At 22.4% G+C, this 24126-nt stretch overlaps 10 protein-coding genes across 10 annotated transcripts; 6 read left to right on the top strand and 4 right to left on the bottom strand.

Moving 5' to 3' along the window:
- Window positions 1-296: 296 nt before the first annotated feature.
- DDB_G0267576 (hypothetical protein) lies at window positions 297-901 on the bottom strand (the record flags this gene model as incomplete). The annotated part of the gene is made up of 2 exons (XM_642050.1): window positions 297-578; window positions 737-901. The coding sequence occupies 2 exons, from the start codon at window positions 899-901 to the stop codon at window positions 297-299; spliced, it is 447 nt and encodes a 148-aa protein (XP_647142.1).
- A 188-nt stretch (window positions 902-1089) lies between these two features.
- DDB_G0267574 (hypothetical protein) lies at window positions 1090-1895 on the bottom strand (the record flags this gene model as incomplete). The annotated part of the gene is made up of 2 exons (XM_642049.1): window positions 1090-1460; window positions 1589-1895. The coding sequence occupies 2 exons, from the start codon at window positions 1893-1895 to the stop codon at window positions 1090-1092; spliced, it is 678 nt and encodes a 225-aa protein (XP_647141.1).
- Window positions 1896-2558: 663 nt separating this feature from the next.
- On the top strand, window positions 2559-3076 carry cybA (p22-like superoxide-generating NADPH oxidase light subunit; the record flags this gene model as incomplete). Its single annotated transcript, XM_642048.1, has 2 exons — window positions 2559-2680; window positions 2842-3076. The coding sequence occupies 2 exons, from the start codon at window positions 2559-2561 to the stop codon at window positions 3074-3076; spliced, it is 357 nt and encodes a 118-aa protein (XP_647140.1).
- Window positions 3077-3262: 186 nt separating this feature from the next.
- Window positions 3263-4427, bottom strand: DDB_G0268286 (hypothetical protein; the record flags this gene model as incomplete). The annotated part of the gene is made up of 2 exons (XM_642047.1): window positions 3263-4267; window positions 4374-4427. The coding sequence occupies 2 exons, from the start codon at window positions 4425-4427 to the stop codon at window positions 3263-3265; spliced, it is 1059 nt and encodes a 352-aa protein (XP_647139.1).
- A 477-nt stretch (window positions 4428-4904) lies between these two features.
- DDB_G0267572 (hypothetical protein) lies at window positions 4905-6282 on the top strand (the record flags this gene model as incomplete). Its single annotated transcript, XM_642046.1, has 2 exons — window positions 4905-6041; window positions 6130-6282. 2 exons carry the CDS (start codon window positions 4905-4907, stop codon window positions 6280-6282), a joined length of 1290 nt encoding a protein of 429 aa, XP_647138.1.
- A 559-nt stretch (window positions 6283-6841) lies between these two features.
- Window positions 6842-8905, top strand: DDB_G0267570 (hypothetical protein; the record flags this gene model as incomplete). The annotated part of the gene is made up of 4 exons (XM_642045.1): window positions 6842-6934; window positions 7024-7404; window positions 7519-7650; window positions 7727-8905. 4 exons carry the CDS (start codon window positions 6842-6844, stop codon window positions 8903-8905), a joined length of 1785 nt encoding a protein of 594 aa, XP_647137.1.
- Window positions 8906-10623: 1718 nt separating this feature from the next.
- gacO (RhoGAP domain-containing protein) lies at window positions 10624-12678 on the top strand (the record flags this gene model as incomplete). The annotated part of the gene is made up of 1 exon (XM_642044.1): window positions 10624-12678. One exon carries the CDS (start codon window positions 10624-10626, stop codon window positions 12676-12678), a length of 2055 nt encoding a protein of 684 aa, XP_647136.1.
- Window positions 12679-13371: 693 nt separating this feature from the next.
- Window positions 13372-15846, top strand: kif2 (kinesin family member 2; the record flags this gene model as incomplete). The annotated part of the gene is made up of 2 exons (XM_642043.1): window positions 13372-14224; window positions 14321-15846. 2 exons carry the CDS (start codon window positions 13372-13374, stop codon window positions 15844-15846), a joined length of 2379 nt encoding a protein of 792 aa, XP_647135.1.
- Window positions 15847-16273: 427 nt separating this feature from the next.
- On the bottom strand, window positions 16274-19466 carry tgrO4 (immunoglobulin E-set domain-containing protein; the record flags this gene model as incomplete). Its single annotated transcript, XM_642042.1, has 2 exons — window positions 16274-19311; window positions 19388-19466. 2 exons carry the CDS (start codon window positions 19464-19466, stop codon window positions 16274-16276), a joined length of 3117 nt encoding a protein of 1038 aa, XP_647134.1.
- A 1658-nt stretch (window positions 19467-21124) lies between these two features.
- Window positions 21125-23969, top strand: DDB_G0267566 (ankyrin repeat-containing protein; the record flags this gene model as incomplete). The annotated part of the gene is made up of 4 exons (XM_001134482.1): window positions 21125-21127; window positions 21212-21380; window positions 21523-22003; window positions 22088-23969. 4 exons carry the CDS (start codon window positions 21125-21127, stop codon window positions 23967-23969), a joined length of 2535 nt encoding a protein of 844 aa, XP_001134482.1.
- Window positions 23970-24126: the final 157 nt, after the last annotated feature.

Here is a 24126-nt window from a genome sequence, read left to right as displayed (position 1 = left end):
CAACAATAGCAAAACGAGTGACTTCACATTTTTTTAGAGGTTATAAATTTACATAAATGGTATAAAAAAAAAAAAAAAAAAAAAAAAAAAAAAAATAAAAATAAAAATAAAAATAAAATCAAGTTTTTTTTTTGTTTTGGTGAAAACTTGAAAATTTGGTTTTTTAAGTGAAATTGGGGTGGTTTTTTTTTTTTTTTTTTTTTTTTTTTTTTGGTGAAATTAAAAATAGATAAATAAAATAAAATAAAATAAATAAATAAATATTTTTTTTAAAAAAAAAACGAATTTTAAATAATTTATGTAAATAGTTTATTTCTCTCTAATTGGTAATCCATTTCTAACTTTTTTAAATTTTGTTGTTTTTCAACCAACCCACTTTGAAGGGATTCAATTTCTGATTCAATTGCATCGTTTTCTTTAATTATTAATTCCTTTGCATTATTTTCTTTCATTTGAATAAAAATATCACCTGTATATATCCATAATTTACCATTTTTATTCTTATTTTCAGATTTGATATTTACAATATTATCCAAAGCTTCTATATTTAAATTATTTCTTTGATCTAAATCTAAAATCTAAAAAAAACAAATAAAAAAATAAAAAAATAAGAAAATAAAAAAAATAAAAAATAAAATAAAATATATTTTTTATAAATGTAAGTTTTTTTTTCCAAATATGGAATTAATATTAAATTTTATTTTTTTTAATATCTATTTATTATTTGAAAATTTACTTTTCTTTTATCTATAATAATATCTTCTCTTAATTCTTCTTTTTCTAAATACATTTCTTCAACTTTTTTATTTACATCGTTATTATTATTATTATTTACATTGCCACTATTACTTTTATTATTTACACTTTTATTATTGTTATTATTTGTTTGTTGTTTTTTCATTTTTTTTTTTTTTTTTCGCACTTTATTATGAAATGAAAAAAAAAATGAAATAAAAAAAAAAAAAAAAAAAAAAAAAAAATTGAAATTCGAAAAAATTTTTTTTTTTTTTTAAAAAATAAATAATAATATTATTAATTTTTTTTTTTTTTTTTTTTATTACTACAATTTTTATTTTATAATTATTATTATTAAGATTTTTCAATTACTGGACGTTTAAAAGTCCAATGAGATTGTTCTCCATCTTCCATGAAATCAGATTTACCAGTATATTCAAGTTCCCATTTATTTTCTGTAGTATTAAAATTAAATTTGGATAAACTACAAACACCAGATCTTAATGGTGCATTATTATCATTTAAAATACCTCTACCTAAAGCAATCATTGTAGCGGCATGAGAAACGATAATGATTGGTCCATCATCTTTAAACTTTTCAATGATTTGATCAACTGATATCTTTGTTCTTTCATGTAATTCTTCAATTGATTCTTTTGTTGGTATATTATTTGTTGTTGATTTATAATCTAAATCAATTCTTGGATATTTTAATTTTAATTCCTCTATATAAATATATATATATATATTTTTTTTTTTTTTTTTTTTTTTTTTTTTTTTTTTTTAATTAGAATATTTTTTAATTTTTTTTAATTTTTTTTAAATTATTTTTTAATTTTTTATTACTACAAACCATTTGAAAGTGGATTTAAAATATCATCAGGTCTTGGATCAGAACCAACCCATTCAATAACACCATAATCAATTTTAATTGGCAAATCTAATTCATCAGCTATTGCTGTACTTGTTTGAATACATCTCTCCATTGGTGATGATATAATATGTTTTAATCCTAAAGTTTTACTGAAAATACCCAACTCTTTAGCTATATGAAATCCACGTGCCGATAAAGGTGGATCTGATGGTCTTAATGCTGTAGATCTCCATAATTTATTAATCCAATCCTCTCTTAAACCATGTCTTGTTAAATAAACTGTCATTTTTTTTAATTATTTGTGTATGTTTTTTTTTAATTCTCTCTTTGATATGTGTATAGTTGATGAATAGAAAAAAAAAAAAAATGAATAAAAAAAAAAAATTTCTTTTTTATATTTTTTTTTTTTTTTTGTGTTTTTTTTTTTTTTTTCATAATTTTATATTTTTTTTAAATTAAAATATTAATTAATTTTTTAAATTTATTAAAAAAAAAAATAAAAAACTTTTGGAAAAGACAAATTTGTGAAAATAATATTACTTTTGTCTAAATTTAATATTTTAGAAAATATTATTTTAATTTAATAATTCATTGTAAACTATATTAAATTTAAATAATACTCCAATCAGTAATTTAATTAGATTATAATAAAAAAAAAAAAAATTTAAAAAAAAAATTAATTAATAAATAAATCTCCTCAACATTAACATTAAATCAATAAATGTGTGAAAGTTAGTTTTAAAACTAACCAATTTTCACACAAAAAGCGGAGTGTCAAAAAGATTTTTTAAAAAATATTTTATTTTTTTATTTTTTTTTTTTTATTTTTTTTTTTAATTTTTTTTTTTTTTTTTATTTTTTTTTTTCAAAAGTTATAAAATAAAAAAAAAAAAACAGTATTTTCTTGAAAAATATATAAATAGGAAATAAAAAAAAGTAATATAAAAATATGGGAAAATTTAAACTTGGTAATTGGGCAGCAATGATTGGAATGGCTGCATGTTGGTGTTTAATTGCAGGTGGAATTATGGGTATTTGGTATGAAAGAAGATATATAGCAATCTATTCAATGTAATTATATTTTTATTATTATTAAGATTTATATTTATATTTATATTTTGAAAATTTTAAATTTATTAATAAATACTTATTTTAAAAATAAAAATAAAAATAAAAATAAAAATAAAAATAAAAATAAAAATAAAAATAAAAATAAAAATAAAAATATGAAGTTGTGTTGGTGGTGTTTTATATCCATTATTATACCCACTTTCATTTTTAGGACCATTAAAAGCAATTTTTCATCAATATTATGTCGCAGCAGCATTAATGGCAGGACTTAGTGTATTATGTTACTTTTTAGTACCAACCATGTTAGCAGCTATGGTAATGGATATAAGTGCAGTAGTATTTTTAATTTCTGCCATTAAAGGTGAAAGAGGTGATTTTTTCGATAAACAGGATTAAATTTAAAATTTAAAAAAAAAGAAAAAGAAAAAGTAAAAGAAAAAAGCCATATTTATTTATTTATTTATTTATTTATTTATTTATTTGTATTTTAATAAAAAAAATATATTAAAAAAAAAAAAAAAAAAAAAAAAAGAATTTTCTATTTATTTATATATACACATACACGCCCACGCAATTTGAAATTTATGAAGATGAAATTGAAGGAGGTTTATCTAACGCTTCACCAACGATATCTTTTTCATTATGACGAATAAAACTTTTTAAAATTCTATCACTTTGAGAGGTAGTTACAATCTTTTTCCAAGGACCATCAGGTACATCCTTATCATCCATAAATTGCCAAGTACATCTAACATCATTATCATCCTTTTTCAAAGTAGATGTAGTTGAAAACACTGTTAATGTACTACTTTCAAAATCTAAAACTGTTTGTGGATCATATTTTGGTATTTCAATTATTGGTCCATTATTATTTGAATTACTAACTTTATTATTTTCATTTGATATATCATGAGAATTTGATTCTGATAATGATTCTGATGATAATGATGAATTTGATGATGATGATGAATTTGATGATGATGATGTTGAATTTATAATTGGTGACATTGTAATATCATTAAAACGGAATGAATAAAAACTATTTGAAAACATTGAGGAATTGTCGTCATCTTCTTCAATTTTTGCAACTGGTTTAAATCTTTCATAGATACCTAGGAATTGAGCTACATGTGGTGAAATTGCTAAACCACCATATTGAGACTCTGGTAAACTATGACTTGTACCGAAAACATAGGAGAAATCATCATCGTATTGAGGACCCACGTCTTCATATTGGCAGAATGCCATCGCATCCTTATGGGATACTTTAATCCATCGATTCTTTAATATTGAATATTCATCAGGATCTGAGGATGTGGCCCATGGAATTTGATATGCATTTGCTTTTCTACCAAATTGGTCTAAATCATTGTAAGGTAATACACAATAGAATGTATTCTCTTTTGGAATCAGTACTGATTTTACAAATGGACATGTATCAACTGAAACAATACCAATTTTATTCTTCCAATCTCTATCCCATGCAGTTTGATTACTTGCCCATAGAAATGTATCTTCATGATTATCTGCATATCTTAATATTGTTTTAACATTATAATGTGTTGTATAACTTTTGTTAAATTTTATCTGTGAAAAAAAAAAAAAAAAAATAATGGGTAATAAAAAAAAAATATTAGAAATTAGAAATTAGAAATCATAAAAAATATATATTTTCAATATAAAAAAAATATACTTTTAATAAAATTATAAATATCATTAAAACTATTGAATAATATTTATTGTTCATTATTATGCTATTACTATTATTATTTTTATTATTATTTTTATTATTATTTTTATTACTATTACAATTATTTAATATATCATTTGTTTATTGTGTGTGTGTTTTTATTCTTATAATATTAAAAAAAAAAAAATAAAAAAAAAAAAAAAAAACCCCATTTTTTTATTTTATTTTATTTTCAAAAATATATTTTTATTTTTATTTATTTTTTTTTTTTTTTATTATTGTTATTTCATTTTCTACTTTTGTTTTGATCACCTCAAATAAACTTTTAAAATAAAAATAAAAAATAAAAATAAAAAATAAAAATAAAATAATTCAAAAAAAAAAAAAACGACAAAATTTTTTTTTTTTTTTTTATTTTTATTTTTAAAAAAATCAAAAAAAAAAAAAAACGAAAGATACCACCAATTTGTAAATAATAATAAATAAATAAATAAATAAATATTAATATATAAATATATAATAAAAAAAAAAAAAATGGTACATAAAAAAAATCAAAAACAAAGAGCAAGAGTTGAACAAACTACAATTGCAATGGAAGTTATGGAAAAAGAAGTTCAACATAGAATTAAATATGGTGCACCAGTTAGTGAAAAAAAAGATAATCAATTATTTTTCGTTGATAAAAAAGGTGGTTCTACAACAAGTTCATCAAATAAGAGTGTAGAATATTTAACAAAATCAGAAAAGATATTACAAGCAAATCCAAATATTGATTCAATGTCAACAGGTACAAAACATGAAAAAGTTGAAAAGAAATTATTAGCACCTGTTGAAATGAAATTTCAAAAACACTTAACAAATTTAAAAAAACAAAAATCTTTATTACCTGCAAAAACAACATTAAGAAAACAAAAATCAAAATTAAAAAATCAATCAATTGATCTTTGGGGTAGCACTAGCACTACTAACAATAATAGTAATGAAAATAATAATGAAAATATAGAAAAGAAAATTAAAATAAATAAAAACTTTAAAAAGATAACAACAATTATTGATAAAAATAATGATTTCGTTACAAATAATCTTTTAGAGAATAGAGTTATTAAACATACTAAAATGGTAAATCATCCATCAGTTATTAAAAAAGTTGATAGTCTTGAAATCGCTGAACCTGGTATGTCTTATAATCCATCCTATCAAGATCATCAAGATACATTGGGTGTTGCATTAGCAAAAGAAATTATCGCTTTAGAATATGTTGAAAATGTTGATAAAGTTTTAAATCCAGAATATATTGAATATGAAAAAGATGATACTATTGAAGATGATGATAATAATACTGATAATATTGATAATAATAATGTTGGAAAACCAGGTGAAAGAATTACAAAATTAGAGAAAAATAAAAGAATTAGAAGAGCTGAAGAAATGAAAAGACAGAAATTAGCATTACAAAAGAAAGAATTCAATAAACAAGTTGATGAAGTTCTTGATACTTTACAAGAGGTTGTTGAAGCTGAACAAGTTGCAAAAGAATTAAATAAAAAACGTGTTGAAAAGAAATCTTTAAATAATATGCCAAGACGTTTAGGAAAATATAAATTATCTGATTCTTCTGAACCAATTTTATTAACTCATGAATTACCAAAATCATTATCAACTTTAAGAAATGTAAATATTTAAAAAAAAAAAAAAAAAAAAAAAAAAAAATATATATATAATTTATACTAATAATATTATTTTTTTATTTATATTATAGAATAATTATAATCCACTTAAAGATAGATATCAAAGTTTACAAAAGAGACATATTATTGAAGCATCTGGTCCTCAACAAAAACCAAAGAAAGCTACCAAAAAAGTTTATACTTCAAATTCTTGGAATAATACAACTGTTGCAAGTTTAGATTAAATTATAATAATAAAAAAAAAAAAAAAGATAAAAAAAAACATAAAAAAAAAAAGATAAAAAAAAAGATAAAAAAAAAAAGATAAAAAAATAAAAAATAAAAAAAAATAATAAAAAAACAAAACAATAAATCATTACTAATTAAATGGAAAAAAAAAAAGAATGACATTCCTTTTTTTTTTATATACTTTTTTATTCGTAATTATTAAATTTTAATTTGGGAATTCAGACTATTTTTCAATATTAATAAAAACTAATAATTTTCAATAAAATCAATTACTTGAATGGAAACTAAAATAATAAATAATAAAAAAAAAAAAAAAAAAAAAAATTTCTATTTTTTTGTTAAACAAATTATGGAATTAAAAAAAGATTTGAAACCAGATTTTTTTTGATTTTTTTTTTTTTTCCAAAACAAATATCTATTTTATTTTTTTTTTAATTTTTATTTTTATTTTTTTTTTTTTAATTTAAAAAAACCAATGGTTTTCAGAAAAATAATTTTTTTTTTTTTTTTTTTTTTTTTTTTATTTTATATTTCTTTTTTAAATAAATAAATAAAATGAAATATTTGACAATTATTTTTATTTTTATTTTTTTAACAATTGTTTCAATACCTTTTATTAATGGTACAGTTAGTGGACCTGATTTAAAAGTAAGATTTTTATTTTAAACATAATAATAATAAAAATAATAGTAATATTAATAATAATTAAAAATTAAAAAAAAATTCAAAAAAAAAAGTCAGGTGATGATTGGACAGTACCAAATTGGGCAACAATAACAACAAATTCTGGATTCTTTTCAGAGGAAAGAACTGCAAATGTTAATATCAATGTAGGAGTATTTGATATTGCTTGGAAACAAATTAATCCATCAAAAGATGTTTACACTTTTACAACAAGTGCTTCTGTAAAAGATATGACATTTAGTTCATTCAATTCTCAAAATTCAACAACTAAACAATTTTGGATGAGAATTTGGAATTCTGGTGTAAATTGGGCACCAACTTGGATTCAATCATTTTGTAATGTCGCTAGTATTGGTCAAGATTATGACGGTGATGCTCATTTACCAATTTGGAATTCTTGTGTTTGGGGAGAAATTAAAAAAATGTATTCACATGTAACTATTTATTATAAAAAAATCCAACAGAGATTTTCCAAAAAAAAAAAAAAAAAAAAAACTAATTAAAATTTTAAATCAAAAAAAATTAAAAAAAAAAAAAAAAAAAAAAAGATATTTTTAGATTTAAATATGCGTGCTGATCCAAGATTAAAATTCATTTATGTACCAGGTGCTTTTAATTGGTGTGAATTTGATTTTACTGAAATTGGAAATTATTCAACTTCAACAGGTTATTCTTATGCTGTAAGTTAACACACACTTTAAGAATCTTTTAAAAATAATAATTATTTATTAATTAATTTTTTGAAAAAAAAAAAAGTCATTTAATACATGGTTTCAACAAGCAATGAAAGATTTAGTTGATATATTTGGACCATATAGTTATAAATTAGTTTATACAGGTGAAGATTATCCATTTGATGTTGATAGTTGGCCAAGTGGAAAGAATTTATTAGCAAGAGATGCAGTTTCAAAAGGTATGGGTATTAGAAATGGTATTACAGAGATATTTAATTTTCATTTATCAGAAATTCCAGCATATGGTGTAACGATTGATACAACTAGTGGATATTTAAAATTTAACAAGTCATGGTTACTTCAAGCAAATCCAAATAGAGTTATTGGTACTGAGAATGAGTGTTATAATGATTGTGGTTTTACAGTTGCATCATCAAATATTTATTATGCTGTGAAAATGTCGAATTTGAAAGCACTACAAATGGGTGTAAATTGGCTATATTTAGTGGCATCTAGTAGTTATCTAAGCACCTACCCCGATTTTTACAATTGGATGCGTTATTCATTAGGAAAGCAATCGACAACAGCATTCGATGCATGGGCGACACTCAGAAATGCACAAGATACGTTCTGGATTTACGACACCTCATTGAATTGGCCTGGTAAGCCCTATATTAAGAATTTGGAGACTAATTTACTTCAAAGGGATATCAAGGGCGGTGCATACACAAAGAATGGCAGTGTAAAAAAAACTAATATTTATGGTGGAAATACTGATTTAGGTATCTCTTATGAAGGTAGACAAACTGATTTGGTAACTGGTAATAATACAATGTCGTTCTTTGTAGATGACGATTTTTCATTTGGTACAATTTCAAATGTTCAAATTAAAGTAACCTATTTAGATTTACAATCTACTCAATGGTTAATTAGATATAAAGATAGCAATAACGTGGTATCTAACACCTCTTCTGTATCTGTTGGTACTACAAATACTTATTATACTGCTACATTTAATTTCACATCAATTCAATTCACAAACTCAATTTCAGTTGGCAGAAATGCTGATTTTGAAATCATCAACACAGGTTCAAAAGATATTGAAATCTTATTCGTTAGAGTTGTAAAATTATCACCTACCACAACTACAGGTAGTACTATCAATGATAGTAGTAAGCTAGATATTCCAAATGAATCTTCAATTTTATCAATTTCATTTATTTTAATTTTATTATTATCATCGTCATTAATTTTAATTTAAAATAAATTAAATTATATTATATTATATTTAAAATTTTATTTTTCTAAACAAAAAAAAAAAAAAAAAAAAAAAAAAAAAAAGAAATCCTATAACAATTTTTTTTTTTTTTTTTTTTTTTTTAACCAGTTGTTATTGTTTTTTATTTTTATTTTTTTTTATTATAAAACAGAAAAAAAAAATTAAATTCTGGCATTGTAAGGTCGCCTCATAATCTCACAAGTTTAAAAATTGGAAATTGTTACCCCCCCGCTAACCACACATTTTGTCAGTGAATCAAAGTCTAAATGTTTAAACATCAAAATTAACTGAAAAAAAATAAAAAAAAATAAAAAAAAAATAAAAATAAAAAAATTTAAACTCTCTAAAATGCCATCCCATTCTTCGAATAAAAATTTTTTTTTTTTTTTTTTTAATTTTTTTTTTAAATTTTTTTCTTCTTTATTATTTATATTAAAAGTAAAGTAAGTATATAAATATCTTCTGTACCTATTTATCTTTTTTTAATCAACCACTCAAAAAAAAAAAAAAAACTATGTTTCATTGATTTCAAAAAAAAACAAAAACTAAAAAAAAAAAAAAAAAATTCAAATTTTTGAAAAAGAAAAAAAACAGATTCACGATTGATTGTGAGATTATGAGGCAACCTCTAATCTAAACGATTTTTATTTTTTAATTTTTTTTTTTTTTATTTTTTAATTTTTTTTTTTTTTTTTTTTTTTTTTTTTTTAATTTTTTATCATTTCTTTACTATATTTTTTAGCCTTGTTATTGTATACCTATATAATCGTTCAAAAAAAAAAAAAAAAAAAAAAAAAAAAAAAGAAAAAAATAAAAATAAATAAAGAAAAGAATACCAATATCAACAATATTATTAAACAAAAAAAAGTAATTAAAAATAATAATAATAATAAAAATAATAATAAAAATAATAAAAAAAAAAACAAAACACACATTTTTAATGACACACACACAAAACATTTTTAATACCCACCCACATTTTCATTTTTTTTTTTTTTTTTTTTTTTTTTTTTTATTATCATTTTAAAAAGTATATAATTTCTTTTATGCCATTGTCCAAAAAAATAAAAATAAAAATAAAAATAAAAATAAAAAATTAAATAATAATAAATTAAAAAAAAATTAAAAAATTAAAAAATTAAAAAATTAATAAAATAATAAAAAAATAATAAAAAAATAATAAAAAATTAAATATAATTGATAGCAAACAATACATATACATAATTATTACAAATTTAAAAAGGAGGAGTAAAAATCATAAAGGAAAAAGAATATAAAAAATAATAAAAATAAAAAAGTTTTTTCTTTCAAGATTATTAGTATTTACTTCTAAAAATAGCAATAATAGTCATCATACAACAATCATAACATAATTCACCTATAGACATTTCAACTGTATTTATATTTATATATATTTATATATTTATATATATCTGTCTATTGACACTTTTATAGTTTTTTTTATTTACAAACATTTTTAATTATTTCTTTTTTTTATTTTTTTTTTTTATTTATTATTAAAAAAAAAAAAAAAAAAAAAAAAAAACAATATAAATATTAACATTTTATTATTATTATTTTATATTTTTTATTTTTTTAATATATATATATATATAATATTCATTGTAATAATCATTAAAATTTAATATATTAAAGTTATAATAGTAAATAGTAAATAGTAAAAAAAAAAATAAACAAAAATGAGTAAATTACCTCCACCACCAGTTCAATCATCACCACAAGGATTTCAATTACCATCATTACACAGTGTACAATTAAAACCAGTTAGACCACCACCTCAACCAACACAACAACAATTAGCATCAAATACCTCACCAAGAGAGGTAGGAACATCACTATCACCACAATCACCATCGAATAATATTAATCCATCATCATCATCGTCATCACCATCATCGTCAATTAGACAATCACCATCATCATCACCAAATGTAGCAAGAAAAGTACCACCAACACCAACTAATAATAATGGTGGACCACCAACAACAACAACAACAACAACGACAACAATGCCACCACCACCAGCATTTATAAAGAAACTTTCACCATCATCATCACCAATTTTACCAAAACGAATTGTATCATCACCACCTTTAAATGGAAATACGGCACCACCACCTCCACCAATTGTACATTTACCACCACCACCACCAACCAATTTACCACCACCACCAACATTGTCACCATCTTCATCAACAACAACTTCACCATCATCATCTTCATTAAATCTAAGTGGTGGTGTTCCATTACCTCCAAGAATATTACGAAATAGTGATGGAAGTGCTAATAATAATAATAATAGTAATAACAATAGTAATAATAATATAAATAGTTTAAACTTAAGTACTAGCGGAGGCATACCGCCACCTCCATCTTTTTTTAATAATAACAATAATAATAATAACAACAGTGGATCATTTGTTAATAGTGCATCATCAAATGGCTCACCAAGTTTACAATCACAAAATTCAGTAGGATATTTTAAACCACCACCACCACCAGTACCAACAAGATCAGCATCATTAGATCCAAAACAAATGGGTCAATTTATAAAACCTCAACAAAATCAAAATAATTCAAATAATATAAATAATATAAACAATAATAATAATAATATAATACTACCACCACCACCAAATATAAATATAAATAATAATAATTTTGTTCCATATATACCATCAAACAACAACCAACAACAATCAACAACACCACCACCAATTGTATCGATATCACCATTAAAACGTAATAGTATAGATAATTCAGTTGTAAATAAAAGGTTATCACAAGATTTAAATACAATGTTAGTTAATCGTTTACAACATGGTTTATCACCACCAGTTGCAACACCATTTTTTGATGATAAAATTTTAGGATCAGCTTCAAAGTCTGCAGAGTTAAAAGAGAAACGTGATCAAGAAGAACGTGAACGTAGAGAACGTGAACGTATTAAAAAGGAGAAAGAAGATTCAGAAAAGAAAGAGAAAAAAGAGAAAAAAGGTAAAGAAGAACAAGAGAAAAAAGATAAAAAGAAAAAAGAAGAACAAGAGAAAAAAGATAAAAAAAAGAAAGAAGAGGAAGAAAAGAAATCAAAATCATCATCATCATCATCATCATCATCAAAGAAATCATCATCCGATAACACAATTGTAAATCAAAATATTTTTAATAATACATTATCACAAATTATGGAGAATCAAAGAGATGCTCAATCTTTATCACCATCATCATTACCTTATCCATTGATACTTAAATTGTTGACAGAGAGTATTATGAGCTTAAATGGTCCCTATACAGAGGGTATTTTCCGTATAACTGGTAGTGGTACAGAGGTGAATAGATTAAAGAAACAAATTAATGAACATGATTTCTCATTGGATACTCAGGATCCTCATGTATTGGCTGGTCTTTTGAAACTTTGGCTTAGAGAATTGGTTCATCCAATCATTCCATCCGAACTCTATAATGATGCCATTAAAAGTCGTTCCAAAGAGGAGGTCTCACGTATCATCTCATTGATCCCAGATCAAAATAAAGAGGTACTCAATTTCTTAATACCTTTCTTAAAGAATGTCTCTCAACCTCATTATGCTCAATACTCAAAAATGGATATCGATAATGTTGCTATGGTTTTCAGTCCTGGTCTTTTAAGATCAACAGTTTTAACAACTGATCTATTATTAAATTCTCAATATGAAAAAGATTTTGTTAAATGTTTAATTGAAATGTCTCCATAAGAAAAAAAAAAAAAAAAAAAAAAAAAAGAAAAAAAAAAAAAAAAAAAAAAAAAAATTAAAGTAATCAATTTTTTGTCTAAGAAATAAAAAAAAACTAATATATATCTCACTCACTCTATATAATTAAAATTAAAAATAAAAATAAAAATTAAAAAAAAAAAAAAATATAAATACAACAATTTTTAAACCATTGAAACTAATCTGTTTGGGGGGGGGGGGGGGGGGGATGAAAGAATAAACACAACCATGATGATAACAAATTGAATTATATAATAGCCTAAACATAATACATTACCAATAATAATAATAATAACCTAGAGCGTGTGGTTTATCTTTTTTTTTTTTTTTCCCCCCAAATTTTTAAAAAAAAAAATCAACGACTAATTTAAAAATTTCATAATTTATGAAATTGGCTTTTAATTTTTTTTTTCTTTTGTTTTTTTTTTTTTTTTTTTGTTTTTTATTATTTGTATGAATATTTAAATAAAATAAAATAAAATAAAAATCAAATTCATTTGTATATACTTTTAATTTTTTTTTTTTTTTTTAAATCTTTTGATTTTTTTTTTTTTTTTTTCCTTAGTTTATTAAAATATATATATAAATATAGAAATAAAATAAAAGGTATTTCTATATTTATTTCTTTAAAGGATTTTTAATTCACGTTTACTCAAAAAATATAGAAAGATTAGAATGGAAAAAAGACAACTATATTCATCTCAATCACAATCTCAACCATTAAATATAATTACTAATACAATCAATAGTAGACCAAGTTTATTAAGAAAACCAGCATCATCATCGTCACAATCAAACGATAGAATTTCATATCCACCCTCAACAGATTCAAAATTCATTCAACAACAATACCACCAACCACTTTTAACGAATACAGATATAAAATTAGAAGATATTGAAAGTAGTAGTAGCAATAATAATCCACTTAAAAATAGCATTAATAATGTTAGTATGCAAATATCACAATTAAATTCATCACATCATAGTAGAGCATTATTAATGCAAAAAAGAAATAATCCAACAACTAATATTAGACCAACTGTTAAAAAGAAATTAGACGATACTCATAAACCATTAACTTCAAATTTTAAAAAACCTATAACTCCAATTTCAAAATTAAATACAAATATGAATAATAATAATATTAATAATAAAAATAACAATATCAATATCAATAGTAATAATAGTAGTAATAGTAATAATAATATATTATCACCAGTACAAAATAATACAATATCACCAAATAGTAATTTATTAAATTCTTCGATTAAATTTGAAAAATCAAATTTCTTTTCAACAATGTATTCTTCTCCAACAACAATAACAACAACATCAACAACATTGAATAATGATAATAATAATAATATAAGTATTAGTAGTAGTTGCAGTAATAATAGTAGTTTTGATTTACAACAACAACATGCACTTCATGAAAGAATGAATAAAATCGATCAATTCACTCAAACTGTTAGAGGTAATTTACAATCTCAATTCGATAATATAAGTGAACAATTAAAGCCACCAAGATGTATGTTTTAAAATTTAAATTTAATATACAATTGTAACTTTTTTTTTATTAATTAATTAATTAATTAATTAATTATTTTATTTTATTTTATTTTAGTATCACTTTCAATTCAAGATATTAAAACTAGATTAGATTTTGAAGAAAAAAATAAAGAAGTTGAAAAAATTAAATTAGAATTAAAAAATGTTTTACAATCATTAAAAGAAAAAGAAAAAGAATTAATGGAGGCTCATTATAAGGTTAGTCAAGTTTCAGTTTTAAAGGATAATATGGAGAGAGATTTACAACAATCCAATCAAATGATATTGGATTTACAACATGAGATTAGATCATCATCATTGAAAGCCATTCAAGTCGATGAGAAATTCAATAATATGAAAGATGTTACAAAGGATCTTGATGATGAAATATTACGTTTGAATCAGTTGGTGCGTGAAAGGGATACCGAGATTGAGTCATTGAGGAAAGAGAATAGGGAACTCTTGGAAAAGAGTAGATCCGATGAAAAAGTTCGTAGAAAATTACATAATACAATTCAAGAACTTAAAGGAAACATTAGAGTTTTCTGTAGGATTAGACCCGACTTCTCCTCAGGCCAGGGTGCAAACGGCTCAGTTTTCAATATACCAGCAGGTACTGATAATTTGGTTGAAGTGAAATCACCAACCATTGACTCTTTCAATGGTGAAGCATCGATAAAGAAATCAACGTTTACATTTGATCGTGTATTTGGTCCTTCTTCAACTCAAGAGTTGGTGTTTGAAGATATTTCACAATTGGTTCAATCTTCATTGGATGGTTATAATACTTGCATTTTTACATATGGTCAAACTGGTTCAGGTAAAACTCATAGTATTTTAGGTGACCTAAAAGTACCATCACAACGTGGTATGATACCAAGAACTGTTGAAAAGATTTTCTCATCCATTCAAGATCTAACTGAAAAAGGTTGGACTTATCAAATTGAATGTTTCTTTTTAGAGATTTATAATGAAACTATTAATGATCTTTTAAATACTACTACCACTACTACTGGAGGTAACTCGAAATCAAATGAAATAAAATATGAAATTAAACATAATCCAGATACAAATGTAACCACTGTTACTAATATGACAGTTGTACCAGTTACACATCCATCTCAAGTCTATGAATTACTCAATTTGGCAAATAAAAATAGATCAGTTGCAAAAACACTTTGTAATGAGAGATCATCACGTTCTCATACGGTTTTCCAATTGAAATTAATTGGTTATAATCAACAATCATCTGAACGTACTCAAGGTCTTTTGAATCTTATTGATTTGGCTGGTTCAGAACGTGTTTCAAGATCTGGTGTAGAAGGTAAACAACTCAAAGAAACTCAAGCAATCAATAAAAGTTTATCATCACTTGGTGATGTAATTTCAGCATTGGCAAATAAAGAACAACATATACCCTATCGTAATAGTAAACTCACTTTTCTCTTACAAAATTCAATTGGTGGTAATTCAAAAACTTTAATGTTTGTAAATATCTCTCCAGAATTAAAAGATTTACAAGAATCAACAAGTAGTCTTCGTTTCGCTGCTAAAGTTAATTCTTGTGAACTTGGTGCTGCTCGTAAACAAAAAATTATTTAAAAAAAAAAAAACTAAAAAAAAAAAAAACAAAAACAAAAACAAACCAAAAAAACATAACAATAATTAAATAAAACAAAAAAAAAAAAAATGTATATTCAAATCATAAAATAATTATTTTTTTTATTTAATTTTATTGTTGCTGCATAGAAAATTAAAAAAAAAAAAGAGGCGACCAACCTACCAGCGCCCCATAAAATTGATGAGAAGTCAAGGCTATCTAACGGTTGTAAGACATGAGTCGTGTTTGATAGAAAAGTCAGATTAAAAAGAATTTTATTTTTTATATGTTGGTCCACCTCTTGATTGAATATTAAATAAAATTAACTATATTAGTATATTATATAATATTTTATATAAATCTTACTCAACAAATAAATAACTTTATAATAAATGGGATTATTTAATTTATTTTTTATTTTTTAAATTTTTAAATTTCAGAATCATTTTGATTTATATTAGTAGTTGGTGGTGATGGTAGAGATGTTGATGATGGTGGCTGTAGTGGTGGTGATGGTGATGGTAGTGGTGATGGTAATAATGGTGATGATGGTGGCTGTGGTTGTGGTGATGGTAGTGATGATGGTTGCTGTAGTTGTGGTGGTGGTGGTAATTGGGAGGTTGTTTCATTTTTATTTTCAAGATCTTGTTGTTGGTTTTGACCACTACTCGAAGCTTCAATATTATCATTTTTTAATTGATCTTCTTGTTTTTTTAACTCTTTTTCCATCCATGCCACAGTACTTCTATAAGTTGCATTCCTGGTAGCATATTGAAGCATGAAACATTTATTTTCAAATATTTTTTTTTGTATCTCATCGTCAACTTCTTTTGCTTTTGAACGGTTTTTTTCTTTTTGTTCTTGTGATAAATAATTTCTTTTTTTAATACTTTTGAGATAATTTATTTGTTCTATTCTTTTTCTTCTTATTCTTAAAAAAATCATTACCGAAAATACTACTATAATTATACTAGAAGGCACTAAAGTACAAATTAACACTATATTTTTTATACTCATATTAATTCCATTTCCATTGTTTTCTTTGTTATATTGATTTGTGCTATCATTCAAAGTTTTACCACTTGAGTTTTCACTATCATAATATTGAATTTCATCTTTAGAATATTGAAAAATATTTCCACTCCATGATTTACTTTCAAATGTTATTTTTAATAATAGTTTTTTACTGAAAATTGTGGTTGTAGTGTTTTTCAGAAGTTTTTGGCTGAAAATTGATGAGTGAATTGTTTCATTAATTGGTGGTAAATTACATGTTATTGTTGTTAAATTTATAAATTCAATATTATTACATTGTAATTGATTATTAACCTCTATTGTAATATTTGAAATATTATAAAAGTTATTACCATAAATTGTTAAATTTCCTCCAATAGCATATATTGTGCTAATGTTTTCAACCATTGGTTTTGGATATTCAACTTGGAAATCACTATAATTCATTCCATTATTAAATGAATAATTACACATTATATCATTGGGACCTTGAATTGGTAATTCGAATATAATTGATGTTGTATTTTCAAAAATACCTTGGTATGGAATATCATTACAAAAAACACTTGAATTAATGTTTGAATTAAAGAATTCACCAAAAATATAAAATAAACCACCGTTTGTATTAACATTTGATGCATCTATTCTTTTTAATGATGGTGAAATATTTAATTTAAAAGATTTGCTTGGAATTTCACACATTTCCAAAATTAAATCATCGCTATGATAACCTGATATTAAAGGGAATGATAAAGTTGTACTATTAATTAATGGGGGCGAAATTTTATTATTTGAAAATAAAACATAAGATTGACTTAGGTAATTTTGATTACCAAAATTGCCAACACATATAATTTCACCACTTTTACCATCATAACCAGATACTTTACAATTTGAAATAATTGGTTCAATGTATGAAATTGAAGATAAACATGATTGAGTACCAATTTTAATTGTAATTTCTTTTTTTCCGCAACCCACAGGTATCAAAAACGAGTATGAATGAACTTCTTGATTTGTTGAGTTTAAAGATACACCATTTATTGAAATTTGGTCTTCAGAATTTATTATTAATGTTGGTAATTTATTATAATTTTCTGGTTTGATATTATATAAAGTTAATATTATATTTGTATTTTCATATGTACTTGGTGATATATTTGACAAACTAACATAGAATGATATATCAATTTGAATTTCATTTGACATGACATTATTGACCTTGACTGAAACATTTAGTTTTGATTGATATTCATCTGGTATTTTAAATGATAAAACTGTTTCATTATAATTGATCTCTAAATCTTTTAATATTACTTCTTTACCATTTAAATAAACAATTGTATCATTTGAATTTCCTAAACAATCACCATTTAGTTGTAAAACTCTATTTGGTAAACTATATTTATTTGGATTTAATCTAACAGTATTATAATTAAATATTAATTTATTTTCATTTGTGATTTCATTTATTGATACTGAAACTGGTAAATCATTTTTAATATTATTTGATATCGATTTGTTGAGTTGACTTAAAGTACATGAAATTAATTCACTTGATATTGATATAACATTAAAACAAGTTAAATTACCAATTTTGATAGAAATATTATTTTGAATTTTATTTGCTGGATTTGGTGATAATCTTATTCCATTAATTAAAATCAATCCACCTTTGTTGATTGGTACAGAGTTGATCGTTAATTGGTCTGGTTTAAATTCAAAGATGGTTTCAATTGATGTACAATTACTTGTTTCAATGATTATTTTTGATTTTGTTGCATATTTTTCATTATATTTGATAATAATTGAATCTTGATCTTTTTCAATATTTGAACTTTGAATTAAATTACCATCAATTGTAATATTTGATGGGTAAGATTTATCACAGAAATTAGAACCATTAACAATAATATTTGGAGAAGTTGTTTTGATGTTTGATATTGATGGTTTTTCATAACTAAAGTTATATACTTTACCATTTTCCCACTCAATTAATTGATATCCACATCCAGGAGGAAATTGAACATTTACATTTGTTGGATCAAAGCTTGATAATTGAAAATCAAAAATGTTTATGATTTGAGATTTTGGATATATAATTTGATAATAAGAAGCTCTTTCAAAGAAAGTTAAATATGTTCCTTTAATAACTAATTCACCTCCTTTAGTAGGTGGTCTAAATGGTGAAGAAATTATTGGAGTTGGAAACAAAGCCCGATCCATACTTCGTTCATGATTATATGAAATTTTACCACCATACATTTGTTTCTTTTCTTCATCATCAATTGTTGTAAAACAGGTTGTACTATTTGAATTCTTGGAATTGGAACACTCGAAATCCAATTGGAATGGTGAACGATCATAATGATAAAAAATGATTGAAGAGATATTTTCACTACCTAATGGAATTTGATAAGAAAGGTAAGTTTCATTTGAAATAACAATGGTATCTTTTTAAAATTTTAAAATAATATCATTAATATCAAATAAGTAAGTTTTATTATTATTTAAATTATTTATACATACTATCTATATCTATTTTACAAAAAACTTTTAAAAAAGAAATTAAAAATAAAAATGTAATCAATATTATTTTTTTATTCATTTTTTAAAAAATGATTTTATTTAAAAAAGATTTTATGTATTTAATTGAAAATCTCTTCAGTAAATAAATAATCCAATAATATAATATTTTTATTTATCTCCAATAGTATATTATATATAAAAAAAAAAAAAAAAAATTAAAATTTATTTAATTAAAAAAAAAAAGAAAAAATATAAACACCCAAAAATAATATAATATAAAATAAATAATTCAAAAAAACATCACAATAAATAAACACACAAATACTTTTTCAACCACACAATGGTGGTAATTAAATGAAAACACACTTTTGACTGTAGTGTGTTGATATATATATTTTTAAATGCGAATGAAAAAAAAAATTAAAAAAAAACACAAATACATACTTTTTTTTAAATCAAAGCACACAAAAAAATAATATAATTTATAATATAATTTTTTTTTTTAATTTGATAATAAATTAAATAATAAAATAATAAAATAAATTAAAACTTCACTGGATGTAGCTCTTGTGATACAAAAATTACAAAATTTAATAGGAAAATAACAATTTTTCTATCAATAAAAAAAAAAACTCTCTTTCTGTTAGGTTTTTTTATTGGGTGTGAAAAAATGAATTAAAAAAAAAATGAATAAAAAAGGTAAAAAAAAAAAAAAAATACCAAAACAAGATCAATTATTTTTAATTCAAGCAAACATAGGAAAAATATTGTTCAACTTAACATTAAATATTCCAAAAAAAAAAACATCAACAAACACACATTTTTTTTTTTAACTCAAAATGGTTATAATTAAATTAAAGCACTCTTCCGTAGGGTGTTTATTTACTTATTTTTAATTATAATAAAAAAGAATTTACACTATGGCAGTTTTGTTTTTTTTTTTGTGGGGGTAAAAAAAAATTGTTTTATTTACAAACAGTTTGGGTATTGAAATTAGTATTTCTTGAGGGTGTCTATTATACAACACATCAAATTATATTTTGTTTTTATCATTTTAGGTCGCGAAAAAATGTTTATATATTTAAATTTGGAAATGTGGTTGTAGATGGGGTTGTGTGTGATCGAAAAAAAAAAAAAAAAAAAAAAAAAATTAACTCACACTCAAGTAGTTTTGTTTTTTTTTTTTGTTTTTATCATTTTAGGTCGCGAAAAAATGTTAATATATTTAAATTTGGAAATGTGGTTGTAGATGGGGTCGTGTGTATAATCAAAAAAAAAAAAAAAAAAAAATAACTCACTCTGGTTGTTTTGTTTTTTTTTTTTTTGGTTGTGAAAAAAAATTGATTTAATTAAAAAAAAAAACAGTTTGGGCACTACATTAGTATTATATGGGGGTGCCTGATATATAACACATCAAATTGTTTTTTGTTTTTATTTAATTTGGAAATAATGTGGTTGTAGATTGGGTTGTGTGTAAGATCAAAAAAAAAAAAAATTTTGTTCACTTAATTAACAATAAAAAATACACAAATATAAAAATTATAATTAATTTTAATATTTTTATTTATTTATTTATTTATTTATTTATTTATTTTTTTCTTTCAATTTTTTAAATAATAAAAAAAAAATATAAATATAAATCATTTTTTTGTTTATTCATCTTTTTTATATTTGTCTTTAAATTTGTCATTCCCCAATATTTTTGAATTATTTTAATATAAATAATTGTTTTTAAAAATGGTTAGTATAAAAAAAAAATTATAAATTCATTATGTGTTTATTTAATTTAATAAATCATTAATAAATTATTAATTTATTTTTAAGAATATAAAGTTTGATATGTTTGTAAAAGATAGTAATAGTATTGACAGTGAAGAATTATTAAACAATTACCTTACATTAAATGTTGTTAGTCAAGAGCTACTTATCCAAAATGCCCAAAAACCTTTAACTCCTCTCTCTATTGAAATAGGTAAAACAAGAACTATTAATAGTTCAGTTCTTAATAATTATTTTGATACTTTTATTAATATTAATAATAATAAAAATAATAAAATTAATAATGAAAATAAAAATAAAAATAAAAATAATATTAATAATGAAAATAATAAATAATATAAATAATAAAATTAAAGAAAATATTAAATCAAAATTAAACTTTATAATGCCATCATTTTGTGAATATTATGAATTAGAGGGAAATTATATTTTATACTTTAAAAAATTAAAAATTTTTGAAGATTTCATAATATATAAAGATCAATCAATACCAATTTCAAATCAAATGGAAATAAAAATTGGAAAGGGAAAAGTATTGGTTAATGGAAAAAAGATTTCAATTAAAGATGAAGAAATAAAAAATAATTTTATTAGAGATTTGAATTTTCTATCATCAATAAAGAATTTCCGAAATCAATATTCTCATGGTAATGAAATTGAAGCAGTTGAATCTATTTCAAAAAAAGAAAATTCTATAAACTCACTTGTCATTCCAACTTTTATAAAATTTTTAGGAGAAATAATAATCAAAACTAAAGACACTATAAAATTTAAAAATTTAATGGTTTTATCAGATAATTTTAATATCTTGGATGATGTTATTTATCAAGTTGAAAAGTAAGTTTTCTAAACACATACACACATTTTAAATCTTTTTTTTAAAATTTAATTTATTCTAATTTTATTAATAAATTAAAATAGTAATGAATTAAATTTAAAAAATTCAAAGAACTCTGTTGTTTATAAATCAATTAAGAAATCTATTCCGATTTACCTATTATCTAAAGTATTTGAACATACAGAGTTTTATATTCTTGAAAAGAATAATAGTATATTAAATTTTTTCTGTAAAAAAAGAATTGAAGATTTCAATGAAAATAGTGAAGATAAAGAATTTAATTCAACTAGTGAAAATGATTCCCATGAAAGTTCAATTGATTTAAAATGTTCATCAGAAGTATCTCAAATTAAAATTGAACGTTTTCATGAATATGTTTCATTATTTTCCAAATGTATTTCTAAAAATGTTGATATTAACCATAAAAATGATAAAGGTGATACTGCATTACATAATACAATTAAAAATTTGAAGAAAGAATCTGGTCCAATGGTTGCAGCATTGTTATCATGTGGTGCTAATGCAAATATTAGAAATAATAAACATAAAGTACCACTTCATTTTGCAATTGAATTTGGTGATGAAAGTATAATCAAAATTCTATTAGCATTTGGTGCCAAACCATTTTTAGAAGATAGTATTAGTTTTTCAGAAAGAGATCCAGGTAAAATTTACAAAGAATTAAATAAATCTGGTCAAGTTTTGAAGATTCTATATGAAATTGGTGTGATCACAAAATTATTTGATAACTTTTCCGTGTTACAACATGTTAAAACATTTATTTTATTAGAGATATTATTTCAAAACTCTATGAATATTTTAAAATCAGATATATTTTCTTCAATTTTAAATAATATTTTCAATCAAAACATTGTAAGATTTAAATTAATTATTCAAAATTTAAAAGAACCACCTTTATCAAAATTTAAAAAAATTGAAAAATTTGATAGAAGTGAATTGGGAAAATTAATTGGTAAAGGAGCAAATGGTAAAGTTTATGAATTACATTATAATTTTGGTGGGGTAGAAAAACATTGTGCTGTTAAAGAAATTAAAGTTGATAAATATAGAGTAGGTGCAGTTTTAAAAGAAATTGAATCAACAGCACTATCACAATCTCCATTCACTGTTGGTATCTATGGATATTTTGAAGATGAAAAAAATAATTTTCTTTATATTTTCCTTGAATATTGTCCCAATGGTAATCTTTTCGATATTATAAACAAGGAAAAGATGAAATCATTCGACGAATTCTTTTCATATGCTTTTGGTGTTGTTCATTGTACACATGACATCCATTCAAATCCTAAAGGTGCTTTAATTCATAGAGATATCAAGGCTTCCAATTTTTTGGTTGATAAAAATAATTTGGTTAAAATTGGTGATTTTGGAACTGCTCGTTTCGATTGTACCTTAAATCTTAGTTCTTTAAAAAATGGTGCTGGTACAGTATGTTTTCAAGCTCCGGAAGCTTCAAGGGGTAAAGCAACAATCCAATCTGATATTTACTCCCTTGGTGTTGTATTATTTGAATTATGTGGTGCCATACCATATAAAAACTATAATTACTTTTTTCCATTTGGTGATTTAAAATATTTGAGAGTCGCTTCAGCCGTTTCAAATTACCTTAGACCAATTTTACATCCAGTTATACCTCAACCACTTTCAGATTTAATTTATTCAATGCTAAATCATAACGAATATGATCGTCCAACATCTTTTGAAGTTTTTCAAAAACTAAAAAAAGTGCAAGAAGATTATGAATCTAATAAAGAAGAATGGAATTCAATATTTAATACAATTGATATGAAAGAAGATCAACAATTTCATCATGAAAGACAAGAAAAGGTAGCTTTGATGATTAAAAAAAAATACCTTTTAACTAGACCAATAACAGAATCATTGGTAAATCATTATGATAATATTGTATTTAATATTGATTATTCAATTAGTTTAAATTTTTAATTTTTTTAATTTAAAATTAACTTTTAAAAAAAAAAAAAAAAAAAAAAGATTTGATGAGAATTTAAAAAAAAAATAAAGTTTTTTAAAATATATAAGGTTTTTTATAATGTTTTCTTCCACTTTTTTGGTATTATTTTAAAAAGATTATTCTTTTTTT

Source organism: Dictyostelium discoideum (genome assembly GCF_000004695.1).
Source record: "Dictyostelium discoideum AX4 chromosome 1 chromosome, whole genome shotgun sequence".
NCBI lineage: Eukaryota > Evosea > Eumycetozoa > Dictyosteliales > Dictyosteliaceae > Dictyostelium > Dictyostelium discoideum.
Note: the sequence above shows the minus strand (reverse complement) of the source record. Positions and strands in the feature narration are given on the sequence as shown.